The 17,968-nt window shown below is 42.9% G+C and overlaps 3 protein-coding genes across 3 annotated transcripts; 1 reads left to right on the top strand and 2 right to left on the bottom strand.

Moving 5' to 3' along the window:
- Nucleotides 1-321: 321 nt before the first annotated feature.
- LOC148098314 (histamine N-methyltransferase-like) lies at nt 322-11,833 on the bottom strand. Its single transcript, XM_087830032.1, has 7 exons — nt 11,674-11,833; nt 11,441-11,583; nt 4,988-5,040; nt 2,520-2,627; nt 1,797-1,927; nt 1,289-1,382; nt 322-768 (listed from the first exon to the last, which is right to left on the bottom strand). The coding sequence occupies exons 2-7, from the start codon at nt 11,572-11,574 to the stop codon at nt 416-418; spliced, it is 873 nt and encodes a 290-aa protein (XP_087686158.1). The 5' UTR covers nt 11,575-11,583; nt 11,674-11,833; the 3' UTR covers nt 322-415.
- Nucleotides 6,897-9,916, top strand: LOC148098315 (uncharacterized). Its single transcript, XM_087830001.1, has 5 exons — nt 6,897-7,891; nt 8,048-8,322; nt 8,440-9,065; nt 9,096-9,347; nt 9,903-9,916. Exons 1-5 carry the CDS (start codon nt 6,938-6,940, stop codon nt 9,914-9,916), a joined length of 2,121 nt encoding a protein of 706 aa, XP_087686127.1. The 5' UTR covers nt 6,897-6,937.
- A 22-nt stretch (nt 11,834-11,855) lies between the features above and the next one.
- Nucleotides 11,856-15,806, bottom strand: LOC148098313 (histamine N-methyltransferase-like). Its single transcript, XM_087830033.1, has 5 exons — nt 15,642-15,806; nt 13,038-13,168; nt 12,779-12,872; nt 12,013-12,188; nt 11,856-11,917 (listed from the first exon to the last, which is right to left on the bottom strand). Exons 1-5 carry the CDS (start codon nt 15,730-15,732, stop codon nt 11,906-11,908), a joined length of 504 nt encoding a protein of 167 aa, XP_087686159.1. The 5' UTR covers nt 15,733-15,806; the 3' UTR covers nt 11,856-11,905.
- Between the last annotated feature and the right edge of the window lie 2,162 nt (nt 15,807-17,968).

Raw genomic sequence — 17,968 nt, 5'->3', positions numbered from 1 at the left:
AACACTGGCATCCAACATTTCTTTAGGTTTAAGATTCAACTGAGAACAAAACAACCTCGGTGGCTGAAAAAAAATTGTAAATATAGAGCAATAACTGGAAAACTTTGTAAAGCCGGGTGATTATTTTCTGTGGCTCTATCACAAGAGGTGACCTTTTCCACATATTAGCGCTGTTCTAACTGTAAAGATATAGATTATAGAGACTTTATCATGAAAGGTCATACCGATACTAAACTTCCTTCCAGATTAGAAAAAGGCCAACGATTTAGTAGCTAAACGTATGTGTCTTCTTGTACAGCCACAACTTTTACTCACTCGAGATAAACTGAACTATATTGATTTTATTCATTCTTTCTGACAAACTTACAGAATAAAGATCCAGCAGAATAGATGGACATTTCTCCACAGTATATATTTAAGCATGAACAACAATGCAGCTCAGATCGCCGTTGAACAACACTTTGCCATCCTTCTCTGTGCTGCACTTTCTCCTTAGAAGATCTAACATGCCCGCTCTGATCTCTGGGGTGAAGGACTCGTGGAATTTGTTGTTTCCTGTCATGACACTCAGCAGGCATTCTCCATGGTAGCTGCCTGGATTGAAGCACTCGGTAATGTCGAAGGTGTTGGGAGCTGAATGCTCATCGTATTTCAGACCCAGGCTCTGCAGACAGGCAATGACCTCTGCTGATGCACGGTCCTCTTTAATGACACCTACACACAGCTCCTTGCTGTAAGTCTTCCACAAGATGTCCCATCCACTGTTGGCTGGATAGCATGATATTGAAAATCACATACATTTCTGAATAAAAAAAATACTTCAAACAAAAGTAGTCAAGAGAATTTACTCAAAATATAAAAGTAAAAAGTAGCTCCTTGAAGGCCAGCTATGTCCTAAGCTAACAGAACTTCATTATGAATATAAAACTCAATATTATTAATGGAATATAAACTTTAATTCAACTTAAATTTAAACCTAAAGTAGCTGTTTTTAAGTTTCCCCTTCAAATGCATTAAATACAAAACAAACATGCTCAGACATGGATTTTATATACAAAATATAACCCCAAGAGGGCACCATTCTTCCAGCGCAAAGAGAAAAATATGTTTGAAACAAGGCTCATCTCTGGTAAAAACATATAACTGTTTGCTTCTGAGTAATGCTGAATATGGTCTCAAAAATTTATAGTATACTTTCTTTACATTCACACAATCTGAATGTGACACCTTTAAACTGTTATACTGCGGACTAATTAATTAAGGATAATTAAAATCAAGTTCGGCTTACCTGCTTCGATGATGATCATAAGTCTGCCGTTAGCTTTTAGAAGGCTGTGGTAAAAGCTGATAGTTTCACAGAGGTTTTCCACATAATAGATCATCTGTACGGGGGAACATTATGGGGAGAACTTTCTAAAGCTTGAATGAATTAAGTGTTATCATTTACAATAAATCTGCCAGGACATTTTGTCAGAGGTTGCTTGACAATTTATCACACTAATTACACATTTATCTGTCAGAATACACTCTACTCCCGCTGTGGTCCCCACTGAATTCAAGCAGCAGTGCAGGATTTAGTGAGGACCCAAATATATCTCATTGTTAACAGAGTCAGACAAGGATATTACACTTTACAATACTTATACTTTATAGTTTGCAGTAGAGTTTAGCTCACCACAATCCCACCTTAGGCGAGAAGACAAGACACCATAGAGTGACAAAGCAAATTCTAGAATTCAGCAATGTGTTCCCGCTATTCTTTTACCGCGAATCTGCAGAAGGAAAACTCCTAATACCTGAATCATGTGTATGAAATCAAATTTCTTCATCTCGCCCTTCGTTTTCACTTGCTTTACATAGTCCTCGCTGCTCATGATGTTCCAGCCAAATGGGATCTTCTGAAGACTGGCAGTCTTTGCTACCAAAGCTTTAAGATGAACAAAACCAAATAGCTATGAATAACATTGAGATCTATGCTTATGTATATGCGATACATCAAAACACTGATTACACTGAGATAAAACGCTTAAGAGAATGAACTACTTTAAGAACATATAAAGAAAAGTAAAAATAAATATTGGGAGATGCGATTGTAGTCTTCTTCGTTGGTGTACATGAGAAGACCACAAAACAAAGAACCAAAAAAAACATCTGATGCATTCACATGAAAGTAACATCAGCAGACGTATCAGTAGTTTGGGGTTTGTTCCTATGCACAACAACAGACAATACAAGTGATACAAATGATTTCAGATGACGATGTATGCACGTTTTGCACAATTTTCAGGTACTGCAACACAAATGAGTACATGATGAATTTTAACAACACACAAAGTAACTACTGACTTCTTTTGGCATTTTGAGAAAGCTCTAAATGTCAGCTGATAATGTTAGTACTTTCACTACTGGCACTAATACATCGGCTTTTCAGAAAGGTAAAGAAGAGCCTGAAGAGGAAACCCATCTGAAAATAGAGTAAAAATATTTCAACATGTGGTGTGAATGTGAATAGTTAATACCTTTGAAGTTGTCTGAAAGTTCAGAGCTGCCCTCCACAATGTCAGCAGTAATAGGAACAGCAGGGAATACAGACTGCAGCAGTGTGAGGATCTGAGCATCCAGCTCACCTGGGAAAAAGAAAATCAGGAAGTAAGAAGATTTTGAACACCTGTGGCTCCACATAACGCTTTAAAATGAAAATGCTCCAAAACATATTGTATAGAACACATAAAAAAAAACCCCTGAAATTTATTTAGAAAAGTCAAATATATATAACGCAGATGTGTGTAATACTTCTTATTAGGGATGGGTATCGAAAACCGGTTCTTGTTGATAACCGGTTCCCAGTGTTTCAATTCCTTGGAATTGTTTGCCATTTTTACAAACGATTCCCTTATCGATTCCAGTCGCCCCGAATGACGTCACCACGTTGCGGAGCGTCATTTACCTGGCAGGAAACACCGCGCCTAAGCGGCTCAAACGCTCAAAAGTTTGGTTTTACTTTACGAGAACGGATGACAACAGGGCAACTTGCAATACTTGCAAAGTAGATATTTCATTTAAGGAAGGAAACACTACGAATATGCAAAAGCATTTGCTCACAAAACACGCGATGACCTTAAATGAATGTCGTGTTTTTAATTCCGCTCCGGACTCGTGAATCTCAACCCAGCAGCAGCGGTAACGTTTGCACGTCCTCTCCCGTTAATGCGGCAGGTAAATAATCAACTAACAGTGCATATTATGTTAGCGCGATCTGCCTTATTACAAAACCTGCCATTACTGTGCATTTAGATGACCATGATGAGAGAGACAGAGTCTGTCTGGCTCAGATGCTGACAGTTCTCGCCGCAGTCTACCGGTAGCGTCTCCTTTCAGGCAGGATAGACGAATGTCACCGAGCAGTGACAAGTTTGTGGTCAAAGGCTTGCACCCATTTGCCACAGCAGATGATTTTCAGTAAGTGAATGTGTTTAATTGTAGGCAGGGACATTACTGGATATTCTTGTGTAATTGCTACAGAGTAATTTATGTTAAACTTTGTTATTGCTACAGAAGAATATTTATTTTATTATTTTACATTTACAATTTTTTTTCCTGGGGACCCTGTGACACCCCATTGAAGAGACGTAGGCTGTGGATCTCTGAAGATCTCACTGTTGGGTTTGTAAGGCCATGTTACTCCTAAATTTCTATCTTGTTCAAAGAGAAGATATAAAACAAAGTTCTAAGCTAATCGACCTTAGTGTTCTCCTTTTTTAAAAAGAATCGATAAAGAATCGAATCGTTAAACAGAATCGAAAATGGAATCGGAATCGTGAAAATCTTATCAATACCCATCCCTACTTCTTATCATTCTGATTAACAGAATCATTAACAGTTTGTTGTTTGATGTCATTGTGCAATAACCGCAGTGATCTATGACCTATATTGATCATATGTGGAGCCAAGTGCAATCTGCAATAGCTTTGACAGTGACTTACTTTAATGTATTAATGCCCCCACAGACCCTGTTATTATGAGTTCTCTTTGCTGCACGCCTTTGAAGGGCATGGTAATCAGTTTAATTGGAGCTTTATAACAGCGATTCTCAAACTTTTTCTGGCATGCCCCACTTCAGAAATCAAAAAAAAAAAAAGTATCCAGGATTACATTTTAGTGAAATAAAGGTCAGCATGACAACATCAGAAAACTCTTTTCTTCAAAAAACCCTGTTCGTTCAGCTGCTCCACTTTAATCTGTGGGGAGTGCCACAGAGAACCACTGGTTTAAAACAAGTAAATATGTGATGGTCTTGAGTCTTTGACCCGTTTTTGAGTTTGTTATTTTGTTTTTGCAGAATATTAAGATGCTGATATTCAGGTTAGAGTGCCTCTGAGTTCTAGTTCCTAGCCCTTGTTTAATCATTTAGATCCCTCTCATGTCCAGTCTCTCGGTCTTGCTTCTGTGTCTTCTCCAACGTCTCCTGTGTAAGTTATTTGTGCCTCCTTGTGTAGTCCATCATGTTTGGTTATGCATGTTAAGTTCTCTCGCTCCCCCCTGTTGCCTGTATTTAGTCAGTCTGTGTCTCAGTGTGTGTTTCTCATAATTCCTGTGTTACTTAGATAGCCTCCTGTGCTGTGTGCGTTATGTTCAGTTTTGCTTCCTTGTCTCATTAGTGAGATTACATTCAGCTGTGTTCCCACCTGTGTTCTGTTCCCTCACTTCCCCTTGTGTGCATTTATGTCTGCATCTCCCTCATACTCTGCCTGTTTGTTAGTTTCCTAGTTTTCCCCAGTTTGGTTTCATGTACCCTGTATTTCCAGTAATAAAGCTTAAAGAGTTTGGAGTTCAGTCCTGTTTGAGAGTCTGCATTTTGGGCAGTTTTTCTGCCCACTTCACGCTGCCATATGACAAAATAAGCCAAAACTACCACAGCTCACATATACAATGGTCAGTAATGCTACTACAATTAATATTACACTTATTGTTATATTTGATCACATACCTCCACCACTTCCAACACCAAGAACGCCCAGGCTGCTTTTACCCTCTCCAATCCTGCATCAAAAATAAGAACGTTAATAAACCGTTAAAGAAAGTGTACAGTATGTATGTCACAAGATGTATGCTGGAAAATTACGATCTTACAAAATTGCACTATGGAGCCTCTGTGTTATAGCTGTCTAATTTATTATGGCTGGTGCTAGACTGGATCATTGAATAGATGGGTTGGCAGCTCAGTGGGTCGTACACGGCTCAGCTGCTTGCTTAATTTTTAAAACAGCTTCACTCCTGAATGGTGGTCTAAAAAGAGCATCTAAGAAGTGACTGTTTGAAAGCATGGATGTTTTCTTTTGTGAAAAAAACTAATTACAGAGCTCAAAGCAAGAGCATCATGACAGCTGCTTTTCAAAACGATCAGGCCAAACCTCTAAATGATCACAAAATCTAAAAAGAAAAATATGAAAATGTAAACGCTGAAAGCCATACATTTTTTGTTATTAAGCATTTCACCTCTACTTACAATATGGAATTTAATCTATTGCAAACTAGCAGACTACAGAATATCTCAAAGCATTTTTCATTTAATAAGTAAGTTGGTGAGGTACATTTAGTTAAGTAAACATCTACTGTTTACTTATCAAGTGAATAAAGACAAGTGTAAAGGATAAACTGCAAGTGTACTGTTGGTCATTGAATTCTTTCAGGGGGTTTATTAAAAAATGACCAGTCTTGCTGAGCACAAGTTAACATTATTTCAACAGACAAATTGTGGATATTCAGGAGATCGTGGTGAAAAGAAACTTTTTATAAGAGGGCTGTGCAGCAGTGAAAGAGACAAGAAACCCTTCTTCTAGTCTTCCCGTCTGTTTTAAATAGCTGTGTGACAAATACGGATAAAAATATAATAACCAATCACAGCATAGCATCATCCATCAGGCTGATCCAATTTAGCACCAAATGGGTTGTTTTGACATAGTAGGGACAATCTGAAAGAAATTGAGTTTTTGAATGAAAATTCAGATTGTGTGCGTGCACTGCAGCTTGCATGAAATTGTAGGCAATTTCTTCTGCCTTTAAAAAGACATTTTGAAGTTATCTGCACAGACCCTGGTGGGCTAAATTACCCTATTCCCTAAAACAGCACGTAACATAAAGAAGGCAACAATTTAAGCCTGGCTAACTAAATGGATAAATGCTCAAACGACTTTCCATAAACTAGCAGAGACTAGAGATGGCACGATACCACTTTTTTATGTCCGATACCGATACCGATATCATAAATTTGGATATCTGCCAATACCGATATGAATCCGATATAGTGTGTTTTTTAATCAATAAAACGTTTTTTTAATATCTTGCTGCATTTTGTATAAGTTTATTGTCACGGTCCTGGGTCGGTGACCCAGCGCTTTGAGTTTGTTATTAGTATTTTCTAGTTTATTCTGTTTTGTATTGGTGGTTGGGGTTTGGTTGTGTTTATTTTCCCTACCTGCATCTCCCTCGGTGCTCTGTTCATGTCCCCGTGTTGTTATGTAAAACAGTCTGTGTGTTTCCTGTTTTACTTTGTAGGGTTGTGTCTCGTTATGTCCATTAGTTCCAGCTGTGTCCCCGCCTGTCTGCCATTACCCGATTACCCTGTGTGTGTGTGTGTGTGTGTGTATATATAGTGGGTGTCGGTCTGTGTTCGTTGTCGGCTCGTCTGTGTTTCATGGTGTCCTGTTCCTCGTCTGCGTCTCTCTGCCACTCACCCCGTTCGTATGATCTCCGGGTTGTTGTTTAGCTCACCCAGTTTAGGTTTATGTTCTGTCCTGCCCTCAGTTGTGTTATTTGTGCACTGTAAATAAAACCCTCACTCATATCACCATATCGGCTGTCTGCATTTTGGGTCCTCCTTTTCCTCCACACCACACGGCTCACCCCGCCAGCCGTGACAGTACGAGCCGACCACAAGATGGATCCAGCAGCTTTGTCTGGGGAGAGCGACCTCGCACGCATCCAACGCCTGATGGACTGGGTAACCCACACCACCAACGCAAGTGCGAAAGTGGTGGGGTTAAAAGCCATCGAGGCAATTCTGGAAGGGAATTCCTACCTCTGCCAGTTCGAGGGACTTTTGGACTTAATTCGCAACCTGCGTAAAGCCCGGGAGGTGGTGCAAGCTCGGGAATCCACAGACTTTGTCCAGCAGCAGCGGACTACGGCCGCCCCGGAACAGCCACGTCAGCTTCTCCCGCCGGAGGTTTTGCCCGGCCCGCCGGAGGTTTTGCCCGGCCCGCCGGAGTCGTCCACAGGGAGGAGGCGACGATCACGCCGTCGGCGCGTCACCCCACAGCTGGATATTAGGACTATAGCACTGCAGGCTGTGGTGAGTGGACAAGACACTCTTTTGGTTTCACCAGAACTAGTGACAGTTTATACCGGGGCTGTGTTTTTTGAGCCTGCTGCAAAGCCGCAAGCTCGTTTAGCTGCACAGCCGCAAGCTCGTTTAGCTGCACAGCCGCAAGCTCGTTTAGCTGCACAGCCGCATTCAGCTCGGCCCCCGGTATCCCCACTAGCCCAGTCATCTATGCCATCTTCACCGACCCCCTCTGTACAGGAGGCTGCGTCTCTGCCTCCCGTTTTGGACTCTTTTTCTAAGTATTTTTTGCAGAGAGACAAACCACACAATCCTGCAAACGTTCCTCAAGAGCTGGCCAGTTGTGAGACTGAGATGCACTCCAGGGCCTCCCCAGAGGCTGGGTTTCAGCCCCCAGCAGACTCTGGACCCCTGGCGGTAAAGAAGCCAGCTGAGGACTGCACCCGGCTGTCGCTGCCTGAGCTGAGTCAATGCTCGGTGCAGCTGCAGTCAGCTTTGGGTTTGCCAGAGGCCACCGTGCCTGCTGGTTCTGATTTGTTCCTGCCAGAGGCCCGTGCGCCTGCTGGTTCTGATTTGTTCCTGCCAGAGGCCCGTGCGCCTGCTGGTTCTGATCCGTTCCTGCCAGAGGTCTCCGCGCCTGCTGGTTCTGTTCTGCGCCCGCCAGAGGTCTCCGCGCCTGCTGGTTCTGTTCTGCGCCCGCCAGAGGTCTCCGCGCCTGCTGGTTCTGTTCTGCGCCTGCCAGGGGCCCCTGTGCCCGCTGGTCCCGAGACTGTTCTCGCTGGAGGGCCCGAGGAGCCCGTCCAGCCCCAAGACTCGTCCGCTGGAGGGCCCGAGGAGCCCGTCCAGCCCCAAGACTCGTCAGCTGGAGGGCCCGAGGAGCCCGTCCAGCCCCAAGACTCGTCAGCTGGAGGTTCAGGAGAACCCAGCCAGCTTCCTGCCTCATCAGCTGGAGGGCCCGAGGAGCCCGTCCAGCCGCCAGCTGCAGCCTCATCATCCTCGCCGGCTGCCGCTCCATCCACGCCGCCGGCAGCAACAGCAGCTTCATCCACACCGCCGGCAGCAGCCGTGTCTTCATCCACACCGCCAGCAGCAGCCGTGTCTTCATCCTCGCCAGCTGCGGCCTCCGTGTCTTCATCCTCGCCAGCTGCGGCCTCTGTGTCTTCATCCTCGCCAGCTGCGGCCTCCGTGTCTTCATCCTCGCCGTCGCCTGGTCCAGCTCCGGCTTCTTCGTCGCCTGGTCCAGCTCCGGCTTCTTCGTCGCCTGGTCCAGCTCCGGCTTCATCGTCGCCTGGTCCAGCTCCGGCTTCATCGTCGCCTGGTCCAGCTTCTGCATCAGCTTCGCCTGGTCCAGCCTCTGCATCAGCTTCGCCTGGTCCAGCCTCTGCATCAGCTTCGCCTGGTCCAGCCTCTGCATCCGCCTCGCCTGGTCCAGCCTCTGCATCCGCCTCGCCTGGTCCAGCCTCTGCATCCGCCTCGCCTGGTCCAGCCTCAGCTTCCGCCTCGCCTGGTCCAGCCACTGCATCCGCCTCGCCTGGTCCAGCCTCTGCATCCGCCTCGCCTGGTCCAGCCTCTGCATCCGCCTCGCCTGGTCCAGCCTCAGCTTCCGCCTCGCCTGGTCCAGCCTCAGCTTCCGCCTCGCCTGGTGCTGCAGGGGCCACGCCACCTTCAGGTCCCAAACTGCTGCCTCGACATCGGCGGTCATCTGCCAGGCCGCTTGTTGGGCGTCATCGTCGATATGGACGACCTCCCACAGACCGCCGCTACCTTCCGCGCGGCCGGCCTCCGGACTTGTGTCGTCGCCGCCACCTTCCGCGCGGCCGGCCTCCGGACTTGTGTCGTCGCCGCCGCCGTTGCCGTCCGCACGGTCGGCCGCCTGACCTGTTTCCCCGTCGCCGCCGTTGCTGTCCGCACGATCGGCCGCCTGAACTGTTTCCCCGTCGTCGCCGCTGCCGTGTGCATGGCCGGCCTCCTGAACTATGTTTTGGGACCCTGTTTGGGAACTCCAGTCTGTGTTGTGTTTTGGACAATCTGTTTGGCCCACTGGAGCTTGTTTTTTGTTTGGTTGTGGTCCCTCCGTCCTGGGCCCCCCGCCGCCCACCCTGGGTTGGTCGTCTGTTTTTGTTTTGGGCTGTCTGGAGCCAGCCCTTGGAGGGGGGGTACTGTCACGGTCCTGGGTCGGTGACCCAGCGCTTTGAGTTTGTTATTAGTATTTTCTAGTTTATTCTGTTTTGTATTGGTGGTTGGGGTTTGGTTGTGTTTATTTTCCCTACCTGCGTCTCCCTCGGTGCTCTGTTCATGTCCCCGTGTTGTTATGTAAAACAGTCTGTGTGTTTCCTGTTTTACATATAGGGTTGTGTCTCGTTATGTCCATTAGTTCCAGCTGTGTCCCCGCCTGTCTGCCATTACCCGATTACCCTGTGTGTGTGTGTGTGTGTGTGTATATATAGTGGGTGTCGGTCTGTGTTCGTTGTCGGCTCGTCTGTGTTTCATGGTGTCCTGTTCCTCGTCTGCGTCTCTCTGCCACTCACCCCGTTCGTATGATCTCCGGGTTGTTGTTTAGCTCACCCAGTTTAGGTTTATGTTCTGTCCTGCCCTCAGTTGTGTTATTTGTGCACTGTAAATAAAACCCTCACTCATATCACCATATCGGCTGTCTGCATTTTGGGTCCTCCTTTTCCTCCACACCACACGGCTCACCCCGCCAGCCGTGACACTTGTACTCAAGATTAAATAAATAACAACACTAAAGCTATTCTGTTATACCTGTATGTAAAAAATACACTGCGCCCAAAATATTTCATAGTTCAGCAACACTGATCAATCTAATAAACTTAAACCTGCTCCATCCTTCCTATTCTGGTATTTTAAAGAGTACTTAGCAGAAATATTAAGCAACCTAACTAATAGGGTTGCAAACTCCCAGCAAAAAACAAACAAACCACCCTCCACCTCATGATGCTTAATCGATGTAATCAAATTTAATTTGATGCAGGGGGAAAATGCACAAAAATAAATTATTTTTCAAGAATAATTAAATAGATTCAACATCTTTCTTCAACAGACTTGCAGACTGCACAGGTGGTGTCTTCCCAAAGGAAAAAGTAGTATAGCTTACTAGGGTATATTAGACTTAACAGTTACTATATACAGTAATGGACTTCTATAGATTTTACATCAGATTAAAACTTTGGGTGTAAGAGTCAGATAATTATTTATTAAAAGCTAGACATTTTAAATGAGAATAAGAAAGAAAAGTATGTCTTTGTGCCCCCTTTTCCCTGTTCATGCCCTATCGGCCCCCCTGGCTAAACTTTGCTAGATCCGCCCCTGCACAGTTACCAGCCGTCAGCTGCGTAGAAAAAGATCCTGGTGTACAAAGTAATATTAAATAAATTCTAACAACAGCTTATCAAGCTTAAACATGCTGCTGTTGTTCAGCCGCTGGTTTCCTCTTTCTGGTGAGAAGTGGGCCAAAAACTAAGAAGAGAGACGGACGCGCGACAGAAAAGCCGATCAGCTGATCATTAAGCAGTTTCACGATTGAAGTAGCAACAGGAGAGAGAGAGAGAGAGAGAGAGAGAGAGAGGCAGTCGCTCCTAATATCTGTTGTTAAGCTTAACATGGGAATGCTTTACAAACATTCAGAGATGAACTTACACACTTCCTTTACTTCTCTCTGGGAAAACTTGAAATGCTGGCAGCAAGGCTACAAATACACACAGCCGCTCCTGCTACGTGCTACGGTTATGAGCCGAGTTACGCCCTGTAGCAAGTTTTGTGAGGTGCTTTTTTGATATTTAATGGATCGGATTACATTTTTTATTTCTCACCGATATCCGATCCAGTAATTTGGGTCAGTATCGGACCGATACCGATACGTAATATCGGATCGGTCCATTTCTAGCAGAGACCATACTGTGGGGGGACTTCAGATGGTATAAAGCATCTGCTGTTGACAAGTGGAGGACACAGATGCAACTTATGTCAAAGTTTTCACATTCCAACCCTTGAGTACAGTCATTACTGTAGTGCAGTCTGTCCCCTACTCTTAGCTTGGACTATGGGTTATTACTTCAAGCATTTCATTTCCTGCTGTACCTTTTAAATTCTCTTGCTAGGAGATCGTTAACACACTGCATAATGGCCTTGTGCTCTCCTGAGTGTTCCAGATAGAACTGGAAAATGTGGACATCGTCACCCTCATAACAAGTGTTCTGTGCTTCTGCAGCCATGGCTGATTCCTGCAATACACAGAAATCAAAAACAACAACATAATCAAGTTGCTCACCACACTTTAATTATATAGTTACATCATAAGAATAAAAAAATACCTTAAATAGCTGTAGCCTCTGCGGAAATCGAGTTCTTCACCTTCTTTTGAGTTGCACACTTTATATTCCCTCCCACAAAGTGGGCTGGCTTCAAAGTAGTCTCGCTAAAGCACAAATAGTGGGCATCCTGAACTGTTGGACCGGTTGTGGCGAATGAGAGCAGAGACCCAACTGCTCTCCCCCTTCTTTTAAGTTGTGGTGTTTATCTTCTTTCCCATAAATGGGCTGGGCTTCAACATTTTCTCTGTAGAACAGGAATAGCGGGCTTGCCTCCACCTGTTCAATTGGCCTCACCTGCTCTTAACACTAACCAAACATATGCAAAGTATGCACTCATACCCCTTCAGTGAAACACTCGGTGATCTCCATCTGAGATGGCAGCTCATAGCTCTGGTAAGGCACTCCCTTGGAGTCCAGGAAGCTTTTGATGTCTCCAGTGGTCACACAATGACTTATGTCGGGTTGACACAGCTGTGCTCTGTAGGTCCGCCATAGCTTCCCCCAACCACTCTTGCCTGGAACAGATGAAAAAGAGGCTATATTACAACAATGACAATTTGACAAGCAGGTGTTTAGCACGGTCACCCTCCTAATTTCTGTCTAGAATCGGCCAGAAACTGAATCATACTTGACTGGATAAGTATAAATGAATAATGACTTGCTGGTGGTACAATGCCAGGAGAATTCATCCTCATATGCATCAGAGCAATTTTTTCCACCATGGAGATGCTAACATGGATCACGTTGCTATATCGCAGCTCAGGTATTTAATAACTTCAGAGGAAAGACTCAGAGGGAAGTAGGAAATAAGAAAAAGCTCCTTCAGGATTACACTCAGAGCCTTGTTTACTGCATTTTTATGCATCTACACACCAGGAGCAAAGTAGATGACACAAACCTCAGCATACACTGAAGATGTCGAGGAGATTTCGGGGACATCGGTGTGTGCTAGCAAACTGAATGCTGGAAAAGGTTTGGTTGTTTCTGTAAGATGCTGTTTGAAACCTTTCATCTCCAAACGTATTGCATGTATAAGCAGATTGTTCGTTAGCTATTTGCACCATAATTAAATCGTCCACATGAGAGAAAGAAAATATCCACTTACCAGACACTAGAATTATGAGAAGCTTCCCATTTTTACCAAGAAGACTCTGGAAGAATCTGACAGTTGCTTCGGGATCCTTCACGTAGTACAGCATCTGTCGATTTCACCACAGATAATGAGCTACTAACTGCATTCACAGAATGCCTAATTATAACGCTGTGCCAGGCAGTTGTTCTAATTGGACTTATTGCTGCCATTTGCCAGAAATGAATGTAACCCAGCTGTGTAAAAAACACAGGGTATGTTCATCGACACCGACCTGTATCATGTGAATGAAGTCCACCTTCTTGGTGGCCTTTTCGGCTTTCCAGTGCTCCTCAAACTCAGAGGCAGTCATCGTGTTCCAGTTGAACTTGATGTAATCTAAATCTGGTTTCTGTGACACTAAAACTGCAAACAGATAATTACTTAGTTATTTATTACAAGTTAACACCAAAATAAAGCTGGCATGAAATTTTACAGCTTAGAGTGGCTGATTTTTTTTTCAGGCCACAACGGAGCTGACACTTGTCACAATGATAAGAGCATTTCTGTAATTTGCACTCCCCCCCCCTCTAAAAACAACGCACTTGTTTTGTATCACACTTCATTAAAAACAATGGAGACCACTTGGCACAACCACACAGAGACCTTTGAGAATGATCACAACTAGGGATGGGTATCGAAACCCTGTTCTTGTTGAGAACCGGTTCCCACTGTTTCAATTCCTTGGAATTGTTTGCCATTTTTGCAAACGATTCCCTTATCGATTCCAGTCGCCCCGAATGACGTCACCACGTTGCGGAGCGTCATTTACCTGGCAGGAAACACCGCGCCTAAGTGGCTCAAACGCTCAAAAGTTTGGTTATACTTTACGAGAACGGATGACAACAGGGCAACTTGCAATACTTGCAAAGTAGATATTTCATTTAAGGGAGGAAACACTACGAATATGCAAAAGCATTTGCTCACAAAACACGCGATGACCTTAAATGAATGTCGTGTTTTTAATTCTGCTCCGGACTCGTGAATCTCAACCCAGCAGCAGCGGTAACGTTTGCATGTCCTCTCCTGTTAATGCGGCAGGTAAATAATCAACTAACAGTGCATATTATGTTAGCGCGATCTGCCTCATTACAAAACCTGCCATTACTGTGCATTTAGATGACCATGATGAGACAGGCAGAGTCTGGCTCAGATGCTGGCAGTTCTCGCTGCAGTCTACCGGTAGCGTCTCCTTTCAGGCCAGGATAGACGAATGTCACCGAGCAGTGACTAAGTTTGTGGTAAAAGGCTTGCACCCATTTGCCACAGCAGATGCCCCCGATTTTCGGTAAGTGAATGTGTTTAATTGTAGGCAGGGACATTATTGGATATTCTTGTGTAATTGCTACAGAAGAATATTTATTTTATTATTTTACATTTACAATTTTTTTTCCTGGGGACCCTGTGACACCCCATTGAAGAGTCGTAGGTTGGATCTGTTAAGATCTCACTGTTGGGTTTGTAAGGCCATGTTACTCCTAAATTTCTATCTTGTTCAAAGAGAAGACATAAAACAAAGATCTAAGCTAATTTACCTTAGTGTTCTCCTTTTTAAAAAAAAAAAAGAATCGATAAAGAATCGAATCGTTAAACAGAATCGAAAATGGAATCGGAATCGTGAAAATCTTATCAATACCCATCCCTAATCACAACGCACTGGAATTAAAATGTTACAGTGTGTTTGAAACTCTTTGCTGTTCGTGCATCCACCACTGACTTCCAGCATAACAGAGATTCAACTTATAGTAAGTTCATGGATTCATTTACATGAGCTAATTGCATCTGCAGTCGTAGGCTGGTAGGTCTTTTGTGGGTGGAATGCTGCTTCTCCAACAGAAAATAGGAGGTTCATTTACTCTATCAATATGTCTCTCAGCAAAGTTTAAATGTCATACATTTTATTTTATTTCTCTACGTCGACATTGCAATCCCCTTAGAATGAACCTTTCAATCATTTAAAGAGTTTTTTTTCTTACATATCATATTGCTATTTCTTAAACACCCAGTCATCTGAGGGGTAAAGGCCATGAAGTACACCTCCAGGAGAATAGTCCTAATTGTTTCAAAACCAATTACCAATCACATTTCACCAAATTCATAGTCAATAAGAAAGTCTGGAAATCCTCTGCAAAGCAGATCATTCGGCAAATCAGACCATCCAGCCTATAAGATGATAAGATTGCCCATCCCTTCCTGTAGAGGCTTACACTTCATGTTGCATCATTTGTAAAAACGCAGCATGTGTCTGCTATCTTGGGGAAACTTAAACACCTATTGTTTTCTTTGAACTGCAGATCTAAGGGGACAATTATGATCAGTTTCACAAATAACAAAAGATTTCAACATGCTTTAAAACATTTTTAAACAGCAAAGGTGTCTCTCATTAGATAGTAAGTTGAACAATGGAAAGAACCAGCAACAAAAATCAACAATGAGGAACCAGCGAGTCCCTGCTTTATGCATTATTTTTAATCAGATATCGTGTCTATAGGAGTTTTGTGTGAGTAACTGGTTGTAGCGTTAATGTATGCAAGGATCCTGGTCAGACAGCAGCAGACTTGAAACTCGTAACGATTCAGTGTTTTACTCAAAGATGCTTTAGTCGGGTTCATTCTTACAGACATTAAGGCTAAACTCTACAATGCCACTGGTGGTTAAAGGACTATTTCCTGCTAATATATGAACCGGTGAATTCTTAAGATGCTGTTTTTCACCAGTAAAAATAGAATAATATCCTTTTTTGCTTGTAAATAAATACTGAACCCCATTTTGGACAGCTGAGAATACAATGATTCATTTTGTGTTGTGTGAGAGAAGTGTGTGCCTGTAAAGACTGTACCTTTGTAGTTATATAGCTGCTGGCGGCTAGGCTCCACCACCTCGTTATCCACCGTCACCCCTGGGTGCTTCTTATGGAGCTCAGAGAGCATCTCTAGGTCAATCTCACCTAAAGGCACAGGCACACTTTTTATTTGGAAGACAAAGTTGACAAACACAAATTTGACCCCAGTTCCCAAACTGCTAAAAAGCCAAGCAGATCAACATCAGTTGAAATGGTGCAGGAAGCAGCTAACAGCATGTTTCAGTTTTGCAGAAAATCACACGTTTTCTGTTGCAGTAATTACAGAAGTGAAAAAAAAAATGTAATTCAACATCAGCAGACGGCATAACGCCAGTGTAGAAATGAAATAACTGGGCGAGTGGGGGCTGAAAATTTAACAGTCAAATAACCACTGGTAGCTCGGGAATTAAATGCTTAATATTAAGCACACTGATATGGCGAATAAAAGTTTCCACCGTTTGCTGTCATGTCCTTACTGAATGTAGGGATAGCATGCCACCAAGTGGAGTTAGTGCAACATAGCATAATGCAGGTTCGCCTGTATTTTGAGAGTTGCAGCACCATCTGCAGGCTTTATTGTGAACAGCAGTTTATTTAAATAAAAATAATTATACCATGAAAAATTGCCCTGTATACGCTTAAAACCTCCATGTACACTTCGAAGCTACCTTGCACTTGGGTAGGTTATTTAATTACAGGTAAATTATATATATCCTCCTAAACTTATTTATATAACAATATCATAAAAATGTAGATCATGGGTCAACTTAGAAGTCACTGACACTTCATTAGCTGTAAGCCATTGGTTCAGGAACAAGTGATTGCACTGGGCTTTCTATTTCACAAAAGTCAATTCATTTATGATATCTGAGGAAGTACTGTAATTTTTTTATTTGGAGACACAAAGGAACATTTGGCACTTCCCACATCTCACATATGTTTTACTGTTGCACCCAACCATTCTACAACTGAAATGCCTTGGACTGTTAACCATTTCAGGCAAGTGGAGTGAACCATATTTTGTTACACTCTCATCTGGTTGGGGCTTCCTTTTCTTGATTTTTGGAGAGAACTCTTCATTACTGGTATTATTCAGGTCTTGTTCACATGTTTGTCCCTGGTTTCTCAGCCAAGAGGAGCTTGAACTCCAGATACTGTGAGTTCTTTTGGCACATTGAGATCATTGACAACTTTCAGCAAAGAGGTGATCTTGTAGAAACAATCAGGTGTCATGGATTCAGCTATAATTGCGACTCTTGTTTTTTTTTACTTTACTGGAAAACATTTCTGCATTTTACCCATATTTTATTTTTAACTCAAAATCAAAAATTCCAGATTCTCCTACATGTTGGTTTTGGACCAGATAGGACGACAGATTTCAGGTGGCTCTGTGTTTTTCTCTATTACATCTGCCACTGCATCTCGATAATCTTTGTGTGGCTCCTCCTGGGTTCTCACCCTCTCCTATCTGGCTCACATGACTCTCATCTTCTGAAAAATCTATGTTTGAATCTCCCTCAATTATTCTGTTAAGAATTCTCTCTGCCTTTGTCAAAGAGTTGTCTACTAGGAAAAAGTGAAATAAATATAAGTACAAAGTCCCGACGTGCACTAGAGTACACATTAATAAATTAGTCATTTCCTCTGTGAAACTAAATAAGCTTAATTCTTAAAAAACCCTCAAATTATTTACTAGATGTTTATTTTTGAAAATTAATCAAAATCTGATTTTAAAAAACATTTCAAATGTGAATATCATGCTTACCTTTCTTTCTCCCATAAAATGTGCTTGTGGGCATGCCAGCCATTTTGAAAAGGTGGGAAAAAGACAATTGGCAAGGCCACACCCCCACAGATGTGATATCATTTTAAAGGTACTGTTGTCCTCTCTAAGAAACATCAGGACTTAGAAGAGTGGCAAGTAGAGTATGAGAGGTACAAGCAAAAACTAAATGTGTACTACAGTGCACAAAAATGAATTACTGGGTCTCAGGAGGTTATGGAAGATATAAATGATCTTTTCAATACAGCTGCACAACTAATGACATATTGCTAACTCTTGATTGCAAGAGACATGCCCAACCAATAAAATACAATTAATTCATATAAAATAGAGCTTTCTTTAATTAAAATTTAGATTAAAATTACAATTTGGAGTATATCATTTTTAATATGGGTACTGGGCATCTTTGAACTAGCTAATCATGTGACACCTCATGGATATCAGATTGTGCACAATGATAAATATTGATCAGCTAATCACATCCTTAATCAGAGTTCAGCAAAGACCTGCCAGCTCAGCATAACTCAATATGTATGATCTA

The sequence above is a fragment of the Neolamprologus brichardi genome, chromosome 16 (genome assembly GCF_056152115.1).
Source record: "Neolamprologus brichardi isolate AB-2024 chromosome 16, ASM5615211v1, whole genome shotgun sequence".
Lineage (NCBI taxonomy): Eukaryota > Metazoa > Chordata > Actinopteri > Cichliformes > Cichlidae > Neolamprologus > Neolamprologus brichardi.
This window is presented reverse-complemented; position numbering and strand designations above follow the sequence as displayed.